This window comes from Phocoena sinus, chromosome 9 (assembly GCF_008692025.1).
Source record: "Phocoena sinus isolate mPhoSin1 chromosome 9, mPhoSin1.pri, whole genome shotgun sequence".
Lineage (NCBI taxonomy): Eukaryota > Metazoa > Chordata > Mammalia > Artiodactyla > Phocoenidae > Phocoena > Phocoena sinus.
Window position 1 is genome coordinate 74,827,867 of NC_045771.1, and position 23,027 is coordinate 74,850,893.

The following is a 23,027-nucleotide window of genomic DNA, read 5'->3' on the forward strand; positions in this document are numbered from 1 at the left end:
CATGATAGGAATCATCAGCTCCATAGTGGAGACCCGGGAAGGCTTTGTGGAAAAAATTGCGTTTGATTACATTTACATTTAATGTGAGTTGAGAGGTGAGTGGGCATTTGTCAGACAGAAGACTGGGAGAAGGGAATTCTGGAACAAGAGAGCTAATACCAAATAGCAAAACACACAAAACAGCCCAACAGCTTTGGGGACCTGCAGTTAGGATTCAAATATGTAGAAAGCCCCATTCTGGGGGTGGGAAAGGGAGGTGTATGGACTCAGAGAGATGAGACTGGATTATCAGTACCCAGAATGTTGACATCCTTGTGTACCCACAGATGACCATAGGTTGGCCTTGGGTGATAATGCTTTTTCCCCAAAGACATTAAAGGGGTCCGTTCCTATCAGTAACACTAGTTGACAACAGCAGTGTTTTTGACCAAAGGACCTTGCCTTCCTGGAGTAACACATCTGGACTTTCCGTATTTTCACTTGAAAATTATGAGCATAAGTCAGTGGGGAAGCTAGTGAAGACTCTTAAGCATGTTAGGAATAATGAGATCAGATTTACGTTTTTGAAAGGACGCTGTTGGCTGTGTGGAGTATTGATTGAAGGCACGTGGACCTAAAGCCAGGGTCCGTCCAATTAGCAAACAATTGCAATATTCCAGTTGAGACATGATACGAGCCTAAACTAAGCCAGCGACAGTAGAGGTGGAGAGGAGAGGGCAAACCAAAGAATTCTCAAGGAGTTAATATCATCAGTTCATGGTCAATAACGGGATTTTGTTAGTAGGGAAAAGGAAGGTTCAAGGTGATTTCCAGTCTTCTGCCAGGTTAAATGATGGTATGGTTTATGGAGAGATGTGATATAGGAATAGGAGTAAGTGCAGGGAAAGAGGTAACTATTTCACTTATTAGACATTCAGAGATTGAGGTGCTACTTTAAACACTCATTCTCGAAAAAGTCTAAGAAGCCATGGAATACGTGAGTATGGAGCTTAAAATCTTGGCTGAGCATGTAGATTGGGGAACATCTCCATAGAGAGTTGGTTAAGCACCATGGAAGATGTGATTATCTATGGAGATGCTATATAGTCAGAACAGGGAACATTCACTTCACAGAATGGAAAAATGGGGCCTGAAAGAGCTTAGTCACTGTCTTCTTGGATGCTCAAGGCTATATGAAATTTAATGCATGGAAACCTAGTTTCTTAACCAGATTTTCCAAATACATAGGCACTACCATCTTTCAGTAGAATTCCTATGAATTCTCCTTTGCCAATCTGACTCTTCCTACTCTTCCATTCTGTTTTTCCCCTAAACTCTGTTTATTTTCTCATTTGTGTTTTGTTTTCATATCTGTACCTTACAGTGTAGTTTAGGCCATTCATTTCTTCATGCTGACTGTAGTGATCCCTTTACATCCTTTCTCTACTTACTTCTCTCCAACCCAGAGAGTGGTTAAAATAATTTTTTTTAATATTGCTCGTTTCATCACTCCCATTAAGAATTCTCTATTGTCAATTACTTTGAATTGAATTAAAGCTTTTCTGTGAAACCTGCAAAATGCTTTACCTGTTTGATACTACTGAGTTTCCTTTTACCAACCTCATTTTTCATTACTTCACACAGATAATCCCCCTTTCTATAATGTGCTATTTTATTTACCTTTTCTATCAATGCAAATCCCAAATTCACTTCATTAGGAATTTAACTGCTATTCAGTCAATCAAATGGGAATTTAACTTTTCTGCATTTAATGCTTCCCATGCATACTACATGCTATACTGTGTGACTGTCATTTTGACTTTATATGTCATTCTTAAAATATGCTTAAATTCTCTTATATATCCTTATTAGATTACAAGTTCTCTATGGAAAAGAATCATACTATATGCCTTTTAAAATGTGGTTAACTAAAATAAAAACAAAACAATAAAAACATAGACTTTTATTTCTGGCACTGTGGCAGATTAGATATGTGAATACTGGAAAACAACTAAATATGTTAGTTACATTATTAAAAACACTTTTTGAAATGTATCACTCAGTTGACCAAAAAAAAAAAAAAAGTGTGACCAAAAAGCAGGAAATAGAAAGATAAGGAACACCAAAGCTGTTTTTTCCTGAGGGTACCTGCTAAAACCTGATAATACTGGGTTTCTGTTTTGATGGATGTACAGAGCTTGGACCAAGTCTAGGGCCTATTCAGGGTGTGGAGTCTGCTAAGAGATTCTTGCTTAATGCTAGAGCGTCAAGGGGCCATACCTTCTATTTAAGGGCAAAACCCAGCACTACAGAAAGGAAACTTTCCTTTCTGTACTTTGGTGCTGGGAAGAGATGGAAAAATATCCCCAGAGAATTCCTTACCACATCCATCTTTCTTATGAATGTTTAAGACAAATTTTTATTTTTTTGTTTGTTTGTTTATTTATTTATTTATTTATTTATTTATTTTTTCCGGTACCCGGGCCTCTCACCATTGTGGCCTCTCCCGTTGCGGAGCACAGGCTCAGCGGCCATGGCTCACGGGCCCAGCCGCTCCATGGCATGTGGGATCTTCCCGGACCGGGGCACAAACCCATGTCCCCTGCATCAGCAGGTGAACTCTCAACCACTGTGCCACCAGGGAAGCCCCAAGACAAATTTTTATTACTTGCGTGCCCTAAAATACCTCAAACCATTAACTTATTTTAAAGTGGCCTTGGGTTGGTCACACCCTAGTGCACTTGGCAGAAGCAAACGAAGACCCTCTTTGGAATAATGTCTGTCAATCTAGACTTTAGAGGATTGTGAAAGATCTAATTCAACGGTACATGAGTTCACAGACAAAAATCACAGAACACACGAGGAAATAAGGCACCATGAGCAAGAGCCAATAGAAACATCAAATAATAGAATCCTTATTTCATTGCTGCTTTGTTTTATATTTTATTGTTAATAAGGATATGTTAATTAGCCTTCCGTGAATGCCTGTTGTTAACTTTTGCTAATACTTTCCATTAAGCTTCTCATCACTTTCTTTAATGCCTCAATTTTTAAATTTCCACTCATTGTACTCTTTCTTATCTTTTAACATGATTTTTAATTCATTCTTCCTTTTTTATTTAATTTTTATTTTATATTGGAGTATAGTTGATTTACAACATTGTGTTAGGTTCAGGTATACAGCAAAGTGAATCAGTTATATATATATATGTATGTATATATATATATATATTCTTTTTCAGATTCTCTTCCTGTATAGGCTGTTACAGAGTACTGAGTAGGGTTCCCTGTGCTATACAGTAGGACCTTATTATTTATCTATTTTATATACAGTAGTGTATATATGTTAATCCCAACCTCCTAATCTATCCCTTCCACCCTTAAAGAAACATTGTTTCTTTAAGCATGCGTCTTTCCATCATTTCCATAGGGAAGAAAAGTAAATACAATGGGAGGGGAAAGAAAGGGAACGAAAGTAAATACAGTGCTCAACCCATTGTCTTGGTTGCTACCTGTGCATTTTCAAGAGAGACTTTTACGACTGTGAGGTGGGGTTTATGCACTGTGTGTTGTTGTTAGAAACTAGCATTGGGGTTCAAGTAGTAAGATGGAACTTGGGTCAAATCTTAGTCTGCTGCACTCTAGTTTGGTGATTGGGGGTAAGTTTGGTTAACCTGTTTTTCTGTTTATGTTTTGTCGTCTAGTGAGGAAAAAAATTACGAAAAGCATGGCACATACAGATATTCAATATGTATTATTTCCCTTGAATCTTTAACGAGTGATGGGTATAGTGTGTGGGTGATTGGGAGCATGGACCAGATGTTCAAACAGACCTAGTGAAGTAAGACCTTGTCTTTCAGACATGGGAAGTGTGGATGAACCATGAGTTGAGTCACAAAGCGTATCAGCAAAAGGGAGGGGTGGGGAGGGGAGGAATCCGTCATATCTTTTGATGTTTTAAGTTGCCACCTAAAAGCAGTAGAGGGTTTTGGTTATTTAAATTTTATTATTTAATACTGATACATATAAAATATATAATATATAGAAGTTATAAATCATAATAATAATTTAGACAGGTATCTGCCATTCAAATTATGAACTGAAAGATGACCAGTATTCTTTAATCCACCTTTGTGCTCCTCTCGTTTCTAATTCTGCCTCATCTCCAAAGATAGTCAGTATTTTAAATTTCATCATCACTTCATTACTTTATTTAAAATAGTTTTATTATATATATGCATTTTCCAAAACAATGTACTGTTTATTTTTGTCTGATTTGGGACTTTATAAAAATCCATCATAGCTTATATAGTTAAAAGGAGCTTGAATTTTTTTACTCAATATTATGCTTCTAAGACTTAGCTATATTCTTGCTTTTAGCTCTAATTCTTTTCATTTAACTCTAATCTCATTTTTTTCACTGTTATATTCAGTGGCGTGGCTCTTTCTCACTTTATTGAATATTTTTATTGAAGGACCCTTAGGTGATTTTCCGATTTTTTTTGCTATTTCAAGACATGCTGCTATGAATATTAACATACTGAATACTCATATACGTATCTAAAGGTGCACACAGCAAGGGGTTCTTCAGAGTTTATATTCTGGAGTAGAATAGTTGGGTTCTAGAGAGTACGCACAGTAAGCTTTAAAAGAAAATGGCAAATTGCTTTCCAAAGCTGTACACATTTACGTGCTCACCATAGTATTTAAGGGTTGTGAAGTCTTCCAGAGAACTGAGTTAGGAACTTTCATTCTTCTGCTGTTTTTTTTAATAACACGAAAGATTTGTATATTTGATACTATTAGCTACCTCTTCCTATGAGGAACTATTCCTACCACCTGGGTTTTTTTCTCCACCCCTTTTTCTGAGTGAAAAAAAATGAGGACACTCCAAATTTTAAGAAGTTTTATTCATAAAAGCTTTAAAAGTACTTTGGAATAAAATTTGGTATTTTAGTGACTGTATTGTTTTTACCTCACAAGAAGTATGTTTAAGCAAAGCAAATGCTTTTTTGTTCCTTCATGTAAGTTTTAAAAGCGAGAGAGGAACTTTTTAAAAATATGTATACATTTGGAACCTATAAGTGGATATAGAAAAAAAAAGGATTGGTAGAAATAGGAATTACCTTTCTTTTAATACAGTAAATAAAAACTGGGAGAAAACAATGGAAAACAAAATTAATAGAAACATGTTGATATGGTTTTGTTTAATAATAGAGTTGCCCATCGGTAAACAGGAACAGAAAACTATTGACTTTATCTTGATCCCATCCCAAACTAATCTGCATGTTTATCAGCTTTCTAATAGGTCTTTTCTGTTCTGATCTCGAACAATGAACATTTTACTTGATTTTGTTTCCATCTCCTTCTATCTTTACATTTCTATGTTACTCTTTGAGATCCCCTGTGGAGTTACAAATATGTTACCCTTTGTATTGTAAACATAAAATAGCATTGAAAACAAGCAAAAGAAAGAGGAAACAACCCGCAGGGATTGCAAAACTGGTGCATTTACCCAGAATGTCTGTACTGTATCATCTTCTCCAAGGGCATGTGGAATAATACTTTCATACTCCTGAGAGAAAGCCACATCCCTCAGAAAGTTTTTGGCTATTTATAGTGTTTTTGTTTATTTTAGTTCTCTTTGCTCTGGGGGCCTTAAAAAAAAAACAAAACAGTATTAGTCTATTCTTCCTAATAATGAATGTCTGAGAAGATGCTTGTGATATATACAGCATAGTCCAAAAGTTGAAGTTCATTAATAATTGGAATGTTGTGCAGTATGAAGTAATGAATACTAATTACTCCTTTCATGTCTGACAGCTCCCTGTGGACCAATACATCAGCCCAGACTTTAATTTGGCTGTAGTAATGGTTTCATCAATAGCACATTAAATCTGTGCTTGAGAAGATATACAGTTGAACCTGACCCACACAGTAGATACCCAGTCATAAAATGACCACAGGCTGACAACAGCTGGGTAATTACAAATAATTAAATCCACCAAACTCCAGATAATCCTAATCTTAAGTAAAATATATCATATGGTATCAATCGACAGAAAACCTATCTGGGAAGTTTTATCAACACGTATTTTTTCCAAAGCAAATTTACTTGCTTACATATTAGAGAAGCTGTTGATCTGTAAAGCATCTTCATAAAATTCTCTCTTTAATCTTTCGAATCTCCCCAAATATTACTGAAGTACTTTTTGAACTTTAATTTTAGCTGGAGTAACCTTACTGCAAGATGTATTTCAGCTTGTTCCTGAGCATATAAATGTTTCTTAAAGACAATTTATACTTCATTCTATATTTAACTTCATATGGTTACTCTTTTAGTAATAGTCTTTTAAGTAGCATTTCCTAGAAAGAAACTTAAAACTAATAGAAATATTAGCTATATGATAGAAATTTCATTTTTATAGAAATAATCAAATGAGAGACAGCATTTTACAGATAGTATTTATTTTATAATGACTAAATTTCCTGAAGGTTGTGCTAAAATTAGTAAGAATTGTTTTAGTTAGCAAGTTTCCAGTTTAACTATGATTATGTCGCTGCTCTTGGAGTTGCTGCCATGCGTTTGTTCTGTAGTTGATTATGGATCTCTTTGAATGAGTTCCTGGGCGAAATTTAAGATAGAACCACGTTAAATTAAACCCCACACTGAATAGAACACGCTCTCTTGAGCTGGAAGCTTATGGTTTTTCAATAAACTCTGGAGTGATGTAGTTCTCTCATTATGTCCCTAGGGGTAAGTATATTTTTATTTTCAAGTCAGTTCAAGCCCGCATCTGGTAGAATTCGGCATTCTAGTCTCTCCCAATTTCTAAAGTTGAAAAAACAAAGTTTAATTGCAGAAAAAACCTCCAGCAACCTTGCTGTCCCTAAATTCAATCTAAAAAATTTTAGGTGTAATATTCAGGGTCTACAGGTAGTACATTTTCTCATTCATCTTGCTAACATTGTTTGAGTTTATCTGAAAGAAAATATCAAACAGGGCCACAGATTCATAACCTTTAGAATCTTTTCTTTAAAAAAGCAATTTTCTAAAAAAAGAACAATACAAATGGAACCAGAATTTCATTTTTCATGCTACATTATAATGTTTAAATAAGGATATATTGAAGTACATTTATAAATATATATAACATGTATGTTTTATACATATAGGCTATATACGTATATCAAAGGGGAAATAAGCTATGATTTTTTTCGCTTTTTTTTTTTTCCTGTTCAGTGGTATCTGGACTCTTGTGACTTTAATCTTTTTTTAAAAAATTCGAATCGAAGTTTGCTTTTATCTTAAGAAGGACATATTGGTTATATTAACTGCATGAAGCAGTGAGCCAACTAATTTCAATTCAGGACTTTCTTTCCTTCCTTTCCTTGAACATCTGGCCAGCTGTGCAGCTTTGAGCCGAATCCTTTCTTCCCGAGCCGGGTTTGACCACCTCGCTCCGGCCTTCCTGCCGAGGTTGTTAAGTAACCCCTCCCGGCTGCCCGCACGGCACCTGACCCTTCAGCTGTGCGCCCAGCCAGGGCTATTGCAGCTCACAAGTCTAATCTAGAAGCTTTTCATTTGAAACAGCGGGACATGCAGTAAGGCTTTTAGATGTCTATTGAGAAGGTTTTTTGCTTCTCCTGAGTGTGTTTTTTTCCCCCAACTCCTGGAACTATTTTATTTACTTATCTCAAAACCCACCTGCTATCTCTTCACCTTGACAAAGCAGCTCTGGTGAGGCCTGGAGAATGGACTTCCTCCTATTCAGAGAATGTGTTAGCTCTCTGAATCATCCATCCTAGAGGGACAACCTTCAGTATAATAATACAATATTTTCAAAAGTTTCTCGCCAAACTGTGTTGTAAGAAAGGTTTTGCCAATGTTTTTTAAAAATAGCATTTTACTGCAGCCATTCCTAGTAAAGACTTGGATCTGCCCCAGAAGCAAGTCCTTACTCTACATTGAATATTGCTGCTTTTCCATATCTGGTTTTACATGGCAATAAAAAATAATGGCAGGTTTGTTCACGTAGTAAGAATATCTGATCACTAGAGAAATTCATGTAGGTTTTTATGATCCAAGACTGAGGGCGTTCAGTGCCAACAGAAGTGAAAGACATTTCCTTAGTTTCTAGACATATTTCTCAGAAATAAGAAATGCAGATGGTAATCTCAGACTTCAGACTCTCATCTTGGTTATTTTGAGATGATGCTGCATCTCTCAACTCACAGAGATTCTGGTTTTCAGGTAAATCCGAGAATTGGGAGAGATGTTCCCCCGAGTCTATCACAGAAATGCTGTGAACATTAGCCAAGAAATTATTTTCAAGTATTTTAAATGTAATTGCATATCCATCCTCCAAAATAGTAATGACCTCCCATGACTTGAAGAAATTACAGATCTTTTCATCCCCATGATAACTTTTGGCTGGATTGTGAATAACCTTTGAAAGAATTTTGAAATTCCCAAGTACCTGATTTTTATGCCAGCCTGACACATGGAAAACTAAATTTATAGTCAATTTATAGATGATTGTCTTTATTATACAATAACTCATTCAACATTACAATAATTCACTGAGCACTTTGGCATACTTCAGTATTATGTTTTCTTTTCCTGAAAGCCAGAAGTTAGAAAACTTCTGTAAGTAAAGTTTTTTACTTTTAAAATTTTATAAATTAAGTAATTCATTTTATGAAAATATCCATCAGAAATTATAGCCCTTGGGTTCAGGCTGGGCACCTCGATAATCAGTGCTAGTCTCTTTTATAAACAAGGACAGCATGTCTAACCAAAGATCAGCTGGGCATGTCCTCTGAGCTGTGTCCTTATATTTTTTTTCTCTAGTGGTCATTGATTGTTATTGAGTCAGTCATATTCTCTCAGCACTCTCCTGTGATCAGTGGTCAGACAGGTCCACAGAGGCCAGGGTTACAAGCTGTCGTCATCAAACAGAGCAAATTACCCTGCAGTGGGATGCAGTGAACTTTATACTAGGAGTCTAGAGACCCAGGTTCCGGTCCCATCTCTGCCACTAAGCTATATGACCTTGGACAAGTCATAAACCTTTAAGGTCCATAAAAAATAATCCATTGAATGATCTCTAGGGGCCCTTCTGGCTCTAAAATTACAACTCTGCTAGGTGAGACAGAATGTGGACAGCTCACTCTCTGTCCTATCCAATTAAAATATGGTGTTTTTACTGGGAAAACCCGTTTTATTTCAGTTGCGAGTTCATATAATCAGTCTGTCATGTCCAAACCAGCACTTCTCAGCCAGAGAGAAAAGGGGGCAGGAGGAACCCAGTCCCTTGGAGGGATGAGTAAAAACCCTCTGGGAGCAATTCCAGCCCACATTCAGAGACCCCTGCCCCGCTTGCTTCTCACTGCGATGCAGTGTCAGGGGCCCGACTCCTGTTCCTGGGGGGCGTGGGGCTGGAGGGTGGGTTAAGAACTACAGTTTTTACCGAATAGCTGGAAGAGAGTAGAGGTCCAAGTTTCAGGTTGCCCTTCCCACACCTGCTGTTGCTTCTCCTTGGCTTTGCATTTCAAGCGCTCAGAGCTGCCTGCTGTGTTTTCTAGAAGTTACAAACTCTGGACTCCTGTTTTTCACAAAAACAACACAGTGATTGTTTGCTTTTCCCACCCCTCTGGTTAACTCCGTTGTTTTTTGGATCCTTCAAGTCAAGAGAGAGTGCTAGCCGTCAGTTTATTTTTCCCAGATCAGAGATTAACCAAAAATTAACCTAGCAGCAATGACAAAACCCACTGAGTCATTATGTAGTTTTTGCCTTTCATAGATCATAAACACCCCAATTGAGGATAATTTACTATCCCTGGGAAATGTAAACCTATAAAGTAATGTTTCAGAGCAAAATAGAAAACCAGTTTTATAGACAGATATCCTTCTCTTTGCCATCAGCGCGGCAAGTTCCCGGATTAACTGTCTCTTCACAGAGAAAGTCAGCTCTGTCCCTCTAGCAGATGGATTTCTGGTTCTCACACTGGGGTGTGTGAATGCCTCAGGGCATATGTGGGTATGCAAGGGAGGTTTAGAACCACAGAATCATCTGTCAGTCACCTTATGGAGTGTGGCTCTAACTGAGATGTTTGGTTTAATACATATTTGATGAGTTAAAAGCTAGTGTCACCTGCACCCACAAGCAAAATTGTCAGAACCTCATGCTCCGTATTGGCTGGTCCCTCCCTTTTTTTCCTCGGAAACCTAGAGAGGGAAGCACGCTTAGGTGTAGTGGCTAACTGGAAAAATTGTAACTTGCTGCTACTGGGTAGTCCAGTGGCATTAGCTGCTGTTGCACTGAGAGGAGAGGATGCTGATACCACTAACTGGCGGACCCTGTAGCGTGGCGATGGGCAAGCAGCCTGTCTTGATGTGGCCCAGGAGCTGCGGATGGTTTTAAAGAGCTGTCAACAAAGAAGCATATATGGCAGAGACGTATGTGGCTGACAAAGCTTGAAATACTTACTCTCCGGCCATTTACAGAAAGAATTCTTCAACTCCTCTACAGGGATTTCTCCATGAGGCCTGAACACCTCTGACTTTCAAATGTGTTAGTCATCTGGGTTCTTTTTTTTTTTTTTTAACTTTTTATTTTACACTGGAGTACAGTTGATTTACAATGTTGTGTTAGTTTCAGGTGTACAGCAAAGTGATTCAGTTATACAGATACATGTATCTATGCTTTTTCAGATTCTTTTCCCAGTTAGGTTCTTACGGAGTATTGAGCAGAGTTCCCTGTGCTGTACAGTAGAATATGTTAGCCTTCTTGCTAGGGGCTTGTTTTGATTCTCAAGTACCCTCTCCATCCCCACCCACTGCACACACCTCAAATCTGAATTGCATACCGCAGTTCCTAACCCTGCCACAGTGAGCTGTCCCATTAGACAACAGTAATGAAAATACTGGACTTGATTCATTCAGTGTTCGTTTAAATGTACATTTTTCAAGTGAAAAAATGTTTAAAGTCCTTTTTCATCTGGGGATAGAGGTTAGTGGTTAAAAAATGAAGTTTATGAGATGTGAATCAAAACCCAGTGAAAATTCATAAGCAAATTCAGTGTGAAATCACAGAAGGTCGTGATAGACCTGGCATTTCTCAGAGTCATTACACGAGGGAGGAATGAATTCAAACCAAGATGGAGCAGTAGTCAGAAAATCACAAGACGACGTACACAGAGGTTTATTTTAAAGTATGAGTTTTGTTATGATGGAGATGTAAATGAGTATAAACTTTGGAATGGCTTATGTGTGAGAACCCCAGGCAGTAATTACGTGAAACCATCAGTCTTGAAATTTCCGTTAAGGGCCAATCATGGAAGTCTTGAAATCTAGGCCAATAGTAATATAGCGAATGACACTAGCAAAGAAAGATTTTCTCAAAGCTATTTGTGAGATCAGTTTTGGAAACCCTTGGACAGGGAAGCTCCATTAAGGGGAGAAATTTTGATGGTGCAGTCAATGTAGATATGGTTGAATATGTCTTCAGTCAAAAAGAAGCAGATTGACTAAGAAAGGTGTCCTTACCGATTAAGACCATCCTGTAACACACCTCACTAGGCTCAAAAGTGAAGACTGAACCTCTGAGAAACTATAATTAGCACCGTTACTTACCTTACAGATTGATAAAAGCTCAAATGTAAGTGACTGACCTTCTGTTAGATTGCTGTTCATTTTTGTCCACTTTGGGTAACACCATTATGGAGGTGTAATTCACATACCATACAACTTAATCATTTAAAGTGGGCAATTCAGTGGATTTTCGTGTATTCACAGCATTGAGCAGCCATTACCACAATCAGTTTTAGAATTGAAATCCCTAGGCAACCACTAATCTGATTTCCATCTCTATTGATCTACCCCTTCTGGACATTTCAAATAAATAGAATCATACAATATGTGGACTTAGATGTGATTGACTTCTTTCACTTGTTTTCAAGGTTCATCTGTGTTGTAGCATGTATCAGTACTTCTTTCCTTTTCATGGCTGAGTAATATTCCTTTGTTTGGATATAACACAATTTGTTTATCCATTCATGAGTTTACAGACAGTGGGTTGTTTCCACCTTTTGGTAATTATGAATAATGCAGCTGTGAACATTTGTGTACAAATTATGTAGGGACATATGCTTCCCAGTCTTTTGAGCATGTACCTAGGAGTAGAATCACTGGGTTACATGGTAACTCTATGTTTAAGATGGTGAGTAACTGAAAACTGGTTTTCAAATTGGTCACACCATTTTACATTTCCATCAGAAATGTATGAGGGTTCTAATTTTTCTATATCCTCACCAATACTTGTCAGTGTTTTTTTTTTTTTATAACCATCTAGTGGGTGTGAACTGGCACCTTACTGTGGCTTTGATTCGCATTTCCCTGATGACTAATGATGCTGAACATCTTTTCAGGTGCTTATTGGACATTTGTAGATCTTCTTTGGAGAAGTATCTATTCAGATCCTTTGCCTTTCTTTTAATTGGGCAGATCTTTGATCTTTATATGACCGGACATTGTAGGCACTTAATACACATTTATTTATTGAACTGGATAAGTAAAAGAATAAATGAGTCGGTATGTAAAATGTTGTAGTCATATACCTATTATGAGAGAGTAAGTAATAATGTTAGAGGAAAGACCATGCTTGTTTTGGTAACGATTATAAGCCCCAGTGTCTAGAAGACTCTCTGACAGGCTGGCACTGTGTAGGTGTTCAGTAACTGCTTGCTGAGTGAATGAATATTTGGTTGCAATATGTTTCATGATAAAAACAAATAACTGAAGAAATTATAAGGTAATGATTATCTTAATGAGCGTGTCAACTGGAAGATATGTGCAACAGTGTTAACTAGCAGCCACTCCTTGGTTCACTTTTAACAATTGGCCTGTAGTTCGTTTATCTCTTGCTGTTCTCAGTGTTTCACTTTAACGGTGATGTGAATACTCTTTTTTTGATCGTTTTTTTTTTTTTTAAAGGGAAGTCTGTATTATACAGATATACTGGCTTAGAAGAGGGTTGCCACCTGAATTAAGCTTTTTTCCTTCTGGAACAAAATTAAACACTAGGAAGTCCTAAGTGAAAACAAACCAAAACTTGAAGACTTCACCATTCAACTTAATAAAAAAAAGGCTTCCAAAGTAGCTTGTTGGGAAGATTTTTTCAAGCTTGGACACTTAACCAAAAACTGTGAAAGATTTTTTTTTAATTTTATTGAAGTATAGTTGATTTACAGTGTTGTGTTAATTTCTGCTGTAGAGCAGAGTGATTGAGTTATACATATATATTCTTTTTTATATTCTTTTCCATTATGGTTTATCAGAGGATATTGAATATAGTTTCCTGTGCTATGCAGTAGGACCTTGTTGTTTATCCATTTGAAATGTAATAGTTTGCATCTACTAACCCCAAACTCCCAGTCCATCCCTCTCCCTCCCCACCATCCCCTTGACAACGACAAGTCTGTTCTCTATGTCTGTGAGTCTGTTTCTGTTTTGTAGATAGGTTCATTTGTGCCATATTTTAGATTCCACATATAAATGATATGTGGTATTTGTCTTTCTCTTTTTGACTTACTTCACTTAGTATGATCATCTCTAGTTGCATCCATTTTACCGCAAATGGCATTATTTTGTTCTTTTTTATGGCTGAGTAGTTTTCCACTGTATATATGTACCACCTCTTCTTTATCCATTCATCTGTTGATGAACTCTTAAGTTGTTTCCATGCCTTGGCTGTTGTGAATAGTGCTGCTATGAACATAGGGTTGCATGTATCTTTTTGAATTATAGTTTCATCCAGGTATATGCCCAGAAGTGGGATTGCTGGATCATACGGTAGTTCTATTTTTAGTTTTCTGAGGAACCTCCATACTGTTTTGCGTAGTAGCTGCACCAACTTACATTCCCACCAACAGTGCTGGACGTTTCCCTTTTCTCCACACCCTCTCCAGCACTTGTTATTTGTAGACTTTTTAATGATGGCCATTCTGACGATGAGAGGTGGTACCTCATTGTAGTTTTGATGTGCATATCTCTAATAATTAGTGATGCTGAGCATCTTTTCATGTGCCTACTGGCCATCTGTATGTCTTCTTTGAAGAAATGTCTATTAAGGTCTTCTGCCCATTTTTTGATTGGGTTGTTTGGTTTTTTGTTGTTGTTGCTGAGTTGTATGAGCTGTTTGTATATTTTGGAGATTAAGCCCTTGTCTGTTGCATCGTTTGCAAATAGTTTCTCCCATTCTATAGGTTTTTTTTTTTTCTTTCATTGTTTTTAATGGTTTTCTTTGCTGTGCAACAGTTGTAAGTTTGGTTAGGTTCCAGTGGTTTATTTTTGTTTTTATTTCTGTTGCCTTGGCAGACTGACCTAAGAAAACACTGGTATGATTTATGTCAGAGAATGTTTTGCCTATGTTCTCTTCTAGGAGTTTTATGGTGTCTTGTTTTATATTTAAGTCTTGAAGCCATTTGGAGTTTATTTTTGTGTATAGTGTGAGGGTGTGTTCTAGCTTCATTGATTTACATGCAGCTGTCCAGCTTTCCCAACACCACTTGCTGAAGAGCCTGTCTTTTCCACATTGTATATTCTTGCCTCCTTTGTCGAAGATTAATTGTCCATAGGTTTGTGGAGAACTGTGAAAGTTTTTGTTGAAATATAGGATCATTACAATGGAAACAAAAGTTGAGAAATGGATGTAGACACTAGGTCATGAATCTGATCAATCTTTTGAGATTCTTAGCTGTGATGATGAAAGCTTCAGTGACTCAGTGATTTAGTGATGAAAGCTTCAGCGATTTAAAAAAACTCTGATCTTTAAATAATCTTTACACACTAAAATTGTTTTATAAAAATCTCCCTAGTCACATAGAGTGGCCAGTGTATCAGGTACCCTTTCCTCACTATTCGATGCAAGAGACTTCATCTCAGAGCAAGACACAGTTATGAAACATCCACCAACAGCAGCCTAAGATATTGTCACATTAGGGCATTCTGAGTATCTCTCCTCAAGTTTAAAAAGAGTTATTGCAAATATTGTGACATTTTAGTAAAGAGGATTCAGCATTGCCTGAATGCTGAACTTATTGTACAGTGTCTTTCTTTTGAATTGATCCAGTTTACCAAAGTTGATAAATTTAGGAAGGTAACATCTCTCCCGTAAGTCAGTGAGATAAGTAGTCACTTTTTTCCCTCATGATTATTTAAAACACTATATTTAAATTAAAAACAATATGGGCTTTGGGTAACATTCTTATCATTGTCATGATGATACCTCTATAATGAAAATATACACTAAATAGGGAAGAATTCAGAATCTTAGTAAGTATTTAAGGTAAAATAGGAGACTGAGAAGATACTCCTTGCTTCAGCCATGCTCCCAGGGTCCTTAGATGAATTTTCACTCCAGCGCAGTTCAGGCCACTTTGATGGAAGAATTTGAGAAGTTCCAGAGTTCATGGGTTCTGTCTGTCTGATGCATGAGTGCCAAAATAACTTCCCCGTGGCTAGAGCCTCATAGCAGGTTCCTGGCAGGAAAAAGACCACACAGTAGGCTGGAATTGTTTGACAGAGTTAACATAGTGACTATTTACAAAAAGAATTTGCAGAGCAAAGGGCAAAGGGATCCCAGTAGAGGTGTTAAGGGTACATAGGATTTACAGCAGCGGGAAGCCCTTACTGCCTGTAGGCCTGAAGGTATTACTAGGTCCTCTAAGCAGAGCTATGAAACGGGTCATAGCAGGACATAGCCTTCACCAGACCACGGCCCTGAAGCTGGCAAGATCCACTGGACCTCTCTCTCCTCCTGTACTGCTGTCTCCCACCAGTTCTTCCATCGGCCAAGCCCATCCAAAACCCGGGGGGCAAGGGAGCCCAGGTGATAACATCTTTAGGGATTAGCTACCAGCATCTGAGGTAGAGAAAAATCAGGCCCTCCCCTCGGCGGGGGAGACCACATTCATTCATAGCTTTGCTTGCAATTACAGGAACCACATCTATCTAGGTGAAGCAAAACAGAGACTATTAGAAGGCTGCAGGGTGCCATGGCAACTTAGGGGAAGATGCAGCCAGGCTTCAAGGAAGAGGGGACCTGGAAGTCCAGAACATGCTTCCTTTGTGTTACTCTTTCATCTGAATACTGGTTTACTTCTTCTTTTCTGGGCAACCAGGACAGTCTTTCTCTGCTGCTTGGTTCACCAGCAAGACAGAGTGACTTCAACATGAGCTTAGAGATTCCAGTTCCAACTAAATCCCAGGAAAGGTTACTCTTGTTGGAACAGCTCAGATGAAGTACCTGCTCCTGGCCAGAGGAACAGGGACACAAAAAGAAGCGTGGTCGCTGAGAGCCCACCCCTGTGTGAGACGGAGCTTGCAAGAATGCTGTCCATGCATCCCACACAACAGGCTTCCTAAACTTTGCTTCTGAGCCAGTGCCAAAAGTATTAAAACTGGGTAAAGTGCCCAAGGAATTTGTATGTTTTTTATTTTTATTGAAAAATTGTTTTTGTTACCATTACTCATAGTCACATGACAGGGGCTTAGGAAAAAGAATCACTTCTGCCTCATTTTAAGTGGCTTAAATTAAGCATATTTAAGGACAAGTCTATGTGTATTTTTCATGTACATAAATTTTACGTGTGTATGTATATACACATGTATATATGTATATACACACATAAATGCATACATGCTCATTTCAGTTTATCCTTAAAGAATAACAATGTTTAAGATTAATCACAGAAAGCATAATATAGTAAATAAAGCTAGTATTTGTTGTTATAGATTCTTTATATGATTTATTGTGTTTAACTGTTACAGGGACACTGAGCTGAGTACTACTATTATCACTGTTTTCCACCTCAGGAAACTTAATCATATAGAGGTTTCGTGGATCACTTCTATTCCTCCTCTTACACTTTAGGGAAACAGAGAGTAGATGAAGAATCATAAATCACCTGGTTTTATGGCCTATATACATTACTAGAATACAGGAATGGAGTGACACCTTCGTATCAGTTATGGTGCATGAGAGCCTCCTGACTGTCTTTGTTATGCCCCCTTTAGGTACATCAAGATTGGGGATAAAGAGTGTGAATTTAACCACAGCTTTCGTCTTATCCTTCACACAAAACTGGCAAATCCTCACTATAAGCCGGAATTGCAAGCTCAGACAACCCTCCTCAATTTCACGGTCACAGAAGATGGTCTGGAAGCCCAGCTGCTGGCAGCGGTTGTCAGTATTGAAAGGCCAGATTTGGAGAAACTTAAGGTAAAAATTGTGAAATCATTCCCCCCACACTTATTCAGGGCACAGATGAGAGTGCCAGACACAGGAGTGTAAGATGGGCTGCCTGCCCTCCAGGATCTTTCAGTCTAATTGAGAAAACTGAGGGTGTATCTGAACAGTCAAGGAGCAGCTCAAGGGTACTTCTGATAAGTAGTTAGGATTGTGCCACAGGAGATGGGCTAGTTGTAGGTCTTGTTTGATGCAGGTGACTAGGGCAGGCAAAGACGCGGACTAGTCATGGAAAGCAGGGCTAGAGAAGCAGGTACGTGCCCTGGAAGGTTAGAAGGAAGAGAGGGATCTCCTTCCGTCTGCCCAGGGTAGAGAGCTATCTCTTCCTCTGATCAGGGTAGAGAGGGCTCTCTTTCTCTCTGCCCAGGTTATAGAGGACTGTTCCCCAGGCTTCCTCTCCCCAAGTGATTGCCTGGGCCCCCGGGAGTTTTTAACTCTCAAGCTCTGCCTCCAGGAATTAGCTGATTACTACTTAAATGTTTCTGAGAACCCGTGATTGTCTGGATCCACCCACCTCTGTAGTTTTCAGGGTAGCAGTTGCCCCGTGACCTCAGTCCTCTGATGGGTAAGTAAGGGCTGTTACGTTTAGCTTTTTTCCTGTGTGAGGATGGAAATAATGACTTTTCTGTCTTTCAATGTGAAGCAGAAACCCGAAGTTTCTTCCTGTAGGTTAAATGAATGATATATGGTCATGCTCTGGACCCTGGAGTGCAACCAGCTCTCACCACGCCTTCTGAATGTTTTTTTAAAGAATTAAAAAAGTTTTTGATTAGTACAATTTTAATGCTACATGTGTTTCATCATATATGATTCCATGAAATTGATGATTAAGGAAACTCTGCTTAAAAACCTGAATTTAATCACCTTTCTCACATTTTGCTTGGTTTGCCTTAGTTGGTTTTGACAAAGCACCAAAATGACTTTAAGATAGAGCTGAAGTATCTGGAGGACGACCTCCTTCTGCGTCTCTCTGGGGCAGAGGGGAGCTTTCTAGATGACACCAAACTGGTGGAGAGCCTGGAGAGAGCAAAGGCCACTGCGGCAGAGATAGAGTGCAAGGTAGGAAAAGGCAAAGGCTGCCTGGCGGGGTTTAATGCTCTATTTGAATGAAGTGCTTGGGGTGAAAATGTGATCCAACTTGGCCGTTCTCTAAGAGTACTGACACTTTGTGGAATTCAGGTCTTTTCATAAACTGCCCTTAAAAAGTGGACTGTGTGGGGTTCTGAATGGAGATAGAGGTGGTTGAACTTGTGCTTCTCCTAACGCAGCAAAGATCCAATCTTTCAGATTAGACTCTGTCAGGCTATTATTTTTTTCCTGAGTGACTAAATTTTTGAAGAAAATTGGGCCCTGCTGGCTTATGTAGTCTAAAATCTTAAAAGGCTTAGCCTCCTTTGGGAAACTGACATCCTACAGTCTCACCACAGGCTTCCTGGTCTATTGTACATTTTAGAGAAATACTTAGAGTTGCAGTTTTGTTTACAGGCCTTCAGTGCTGGGAGACTGAGCCAGGGGTGATCTCCTGCTGCTCTCAAATGCATTATTCCCCCGGGAAAGTGACATTTCCTAAAAGCTAGAAAAAAATGTTCATTTAGTCGACTTCCTGCTGAATGTCCAACATGTGTTCCAGTGTGCCTTCTGCATGCACTTTGGACGTTCACAAATGGCCACTAGCCCTTAAAATGCTGATGTTTCAAAATGAGAGGAACCCTCATTTGCTTTCTGGAGTATCCTCATTACTGTAATCTATTAATTACCCAGCCAAGGCTGTGTCACCACACATCCAATATATTCGTCTTAGTTTAAGCGAGGAAATGGAATCCCAGGTTACTCTATCCTTTTAAGTAAGTGAATTCTAGGTGGCTGCTAAATGGTAAAGATTAGAGCAATTAAGTAAATTAGGTCTTAGCTTTGAAGTTAACTTCTCACTGTCTCTTAAAATGTCTCTTCCTATCTTCCTAATATATTGCCATTTTGGGACTTCCCTCTCTCCTCTACATTTTCTTTATTTTCTCTTACATACAAGTATGATGAATCAAGTCTATAAAAAAAAGGTTGGACATGGGCTTCCCTGGTGGCGCAGTGGTTGGGAGTCCGCCTGCCGATGCAGGGGACACGGGTTCGTGCCCCGGTCCGGGAAGATCCCACATGCCGCGGAGCGGCTGGGCCCGTAAGCCATGGCCGCTGGGCATGTGCGTCCAGAGCCTGTGCTCCACGGCGGGAGGGGCCACAGCAGTGAGAGAGCCATGTACCGCAGAAAAAAAAAAAAAAAAGGTTGGACAAATACTGTATCTTATAAAGCCGTAGGACCAGCAGTAATCCTAGACAGAAGAGATTTGTGTCTTGAATAAAAATGTATATGTTAGTTGATGATGGTGTGCATGTTTAATTATCACTCTGAATGTACCCAGAGGCTAATACAAAGATAAACTAAATGGAACTATATGAGCATATGGATGATCTGGTGCAAAGTCAGAAGTAGACCGTCACGAGTCTTTCTATAAAGGCTTTTTAGTAAGCACGGCTGTTGGATATTTTACTGACCTTGGCTGCTTTTGTATACCTTGTTGACTAATAAAGTTATTGGCATTGAATTGACCCAGCAGACTTTCCAGAGCTATCCCTGGGAGGTGATATAGCTGGGTTATTAACCCCCGAAAGAGAGAGGGGAGGCAGGAAGGTGACATTACTCAGAATAAATTCTGTAGAACCAAAAACAGTCAGGTTTGTTTACTCTGTAATCATTAACACAGCTAGAGTTATGTCCATTCTCACTTAAAACTCAACTTATAAAAAGATTATTTTAAAATATGAATTTTATGATCTTAGAAAAGCCCAAGCACAGAGATGCCATACATGTTATCCATTTTAATACTACTAATTTCTCATTTCAGATATGTCCCTTCCATCACATAGACAATATGACGAGTAAGTTACTTATGTTGTCTGATCCCACCGTAGGTGATTGAAGCTAAAGAAAATGAAAGAAAAATCAACGAGGCCCGACAGTGTTACAGACCCGTGGCAGCAAGAGCATCTCTGCTTTATTTTGTTATTAATGACCTCAGAAAAATCAACCCCATCTATCAATTCTCTCTGAAGGTAATGATGACTAGACTAAGAAAAAATTTAAACTTGAGGAGTTCAACTTGTTTCTGGAAGTTTAAAATTTATTTTTAAGCAATCAGTGCATACAGTAAGGAGTCTCCAGGACCTAGCTAGCAAAAAAAACAAGACAAAGAAAAAATCCTCACTTTTCTCAGTAACTTTCATTTCTAATTTTCAATAAAGCTTTGAGATAAACTGTGCAACATCACAGTACATAGTTTTTGTTCCTACACAGAGTCTTAAGGAGTTTAATATATATAAGGGAATTCTGCTGGAGGCTCCTCTACCTTCCTTATGAAAGTGTACATGTTTCATAAAAAGATTTCGCATTTTATTTTGGTATAGAGGGATAAAAAGTGAGAATAACTATTGATTGAGCCACTGTTACATGCAAGGCACTTTCATACTTTGGTGCATTCTTATGCCTGAAACATCTCATTAAAGTATATTATGATATCCCTATTTAAAAAACTAACATGTTCAAAAAAAAAAAAAACTAACATGTTCAGATTTTAAATAAATTGCCAAAGAATTCACATTTCATAACTGTAAGAGTCAGGATTTGAACCCAAGGCTGATTCCAAAGCCCACGCTCTTTACTTTGTACCATTCTGCCTCTGGGCAGTATTCATTCATTCTGTCATTCAGTTTTTAAACAAATAGCTATTGAGATCAATGATAGTGCCGGGTGCTGTGCTGGTTACTGAGTGTACAGTTTGGAAAACACAGATATGAGTGGAGATGTGTAGTTGTGTGTGTGTATAAAAGTGACAAATACAATGCGAGAGAACAGTAGGGATGGAGGGGCTGTTTTACTGGGGGCTCAGGGAAGGCCTCAGAGGAAGTGAGATTATAGCTGATTCCTAAAGGTGACATAGGATTTGGCCGTGTAAAGAGTGTTTGGAGAAAGAAAGGATGTGTGAGATGAGAAAGAGTTCTCGAGATTCCAGGTGAATGAATCTATGTGGCTGGAGGGTAATGAGAGAGGGAGAAGATGGCAAGACATGAGTCCTGAGAGGTAGGAGGGTCTAGGTCACATGAGGTCTATGCTGGGGAGTTTGGATTATAGCGTGTGGGCAAAAAGAAGCCATTGAAAGGCTGTAAGCAGATGACTGCCATGATGGCAGAAGACTCAGAAGTGAATAGACTTATGGTTTGAAGCTAGAATAATCAGCCCTTGGAGATGGATTGGATATGGGCAAAAATAAAGAGGAAGAGTCACGAATAACTAGCAAGTGTCTAGTAATGTGAAACACGTGCAGATATTCTGAGTAGCACAGTGGAATTGGATTTTAGAACAGCTGCAGGGTAGAAGGAGAAAAATAAAACCGCCCAGGACTACTCAACTACCAAAACTAGGCTAAGGTATTACAAGGAAAGAAAACTACAGAGCAGCCCCCGCCAGCATAATCTTTTATGCTCATGTGGGATTTATGCCAGGAATGCAAGTTGGTTAAACATGAAAAAACCACACAATGGAATTCTTCATATTAATAGAATAAAAAAGAGAAAAATCATATAATAATTTCAATGGATGCAGACAAAGAACTTGACAAATTTCAACACCTGGTTAAAAGAGACAAAAAAGAAACTGAGCAAACTGGGAATAGATGGTAACTTCTCTGTGTGATAAAGGGCATCTGTAAAAATTTTCGGCTAACATTATACTTCATGTCGAAAAATTGAATGCTTTCCCCTAAGATCAGGAACAAAACGATGATATCTTCTCTTAACACTTCTATTCAGTACTGCACTGGAGGTTATAGCCAGTGAAGTAATACAACAAAAGACACAGAAATTTTAAAAGAAGAAGAAAAACGGTCTTTTTTTTTTCACAGATGACCTGACCAGGTGTGTAGAAAATCATAAGAAATCTACAAAAAGGCTGAAGTGAGTTTTTAGCATGATGGCAGGATAAAAAGTCAATATACAAAATTCATTGTATTTCTATATATGAGGAACAAACAACTGAAAAATAAAAGTAATACCTCAATACCGTGTTTACAATAGCTTCCAGAATCTTGGAACTCTTAGGGATGATTTTAACCAAACAAATACAAATCTGCATACTAAAAGCTACAAAACATTGTTGAGAAAATTAAAGGAGGTCTAACTAAATGGTGAGAGAGACCATGTTTATGGCTTGGAGCAGTCAATATTATTAAGATTTCAGTTCTCTCCAAATTAATCTATAGTTTTAATTCAGTCTTAATCAAAATCCAAGAAGGCTTTTTTTGTAGAAATTGGCAAACTGATTCTAAAATTTGTGTAGAGGGCTTCCCTGGTGGCGCAGTGGTTGAGAGTCCGCCTGCCGATGCAGGGGATGAGGGTTCCCGCCCCGGTGTGGGAAGATCCCACATGCCGTGGAGCGGCTGGGCCCGTGAGCTATGGCTGCTGAGCCTGCGCATCCGGAGCCTGTGCTCCGCAACGGGAGAGGCCACAACAGTGAGAGGCCCGCGTACCGCAAAAAAAAAATAAAAAAAAAAATAAAATAAAAAAAATAAAATAAAAAAATAAAATTTGTGTAGAAATGCAGAGTATTTAAAAATAACTAAATAATGAAAAAGAAGAACAAATGTGGAAGACTTACAGTACATGATTTCGAGACTTATTACACTGATTGGCCTA

At 38.4% G+C, this 23,027-nt stretch overlaps 1 protein-coding gene across 1 annotated transcript in view; it reads left to right on the forward strand.

Annotated features, from left to right (window-relative positions):
• DNAH11 (dynein axonemal heavy chain 11) overlaps positions 1-23,027 on the forward strand; it is a 316,314-nt gene that overhangs the window by 252,252 nt on the left and 41,035 nt on the right. Inside the window, 3 exon segments of the mRNA XM_032643357.1 lie at positions 17,060-17,264; positions 18,186-18,350; positions 20,253-20,393. Coding sequence (XP_032499248.1) covers positions 17,060-17,264; positions 18,186-18,350; positions 20,253-20,393 — 511 coding nt within the window.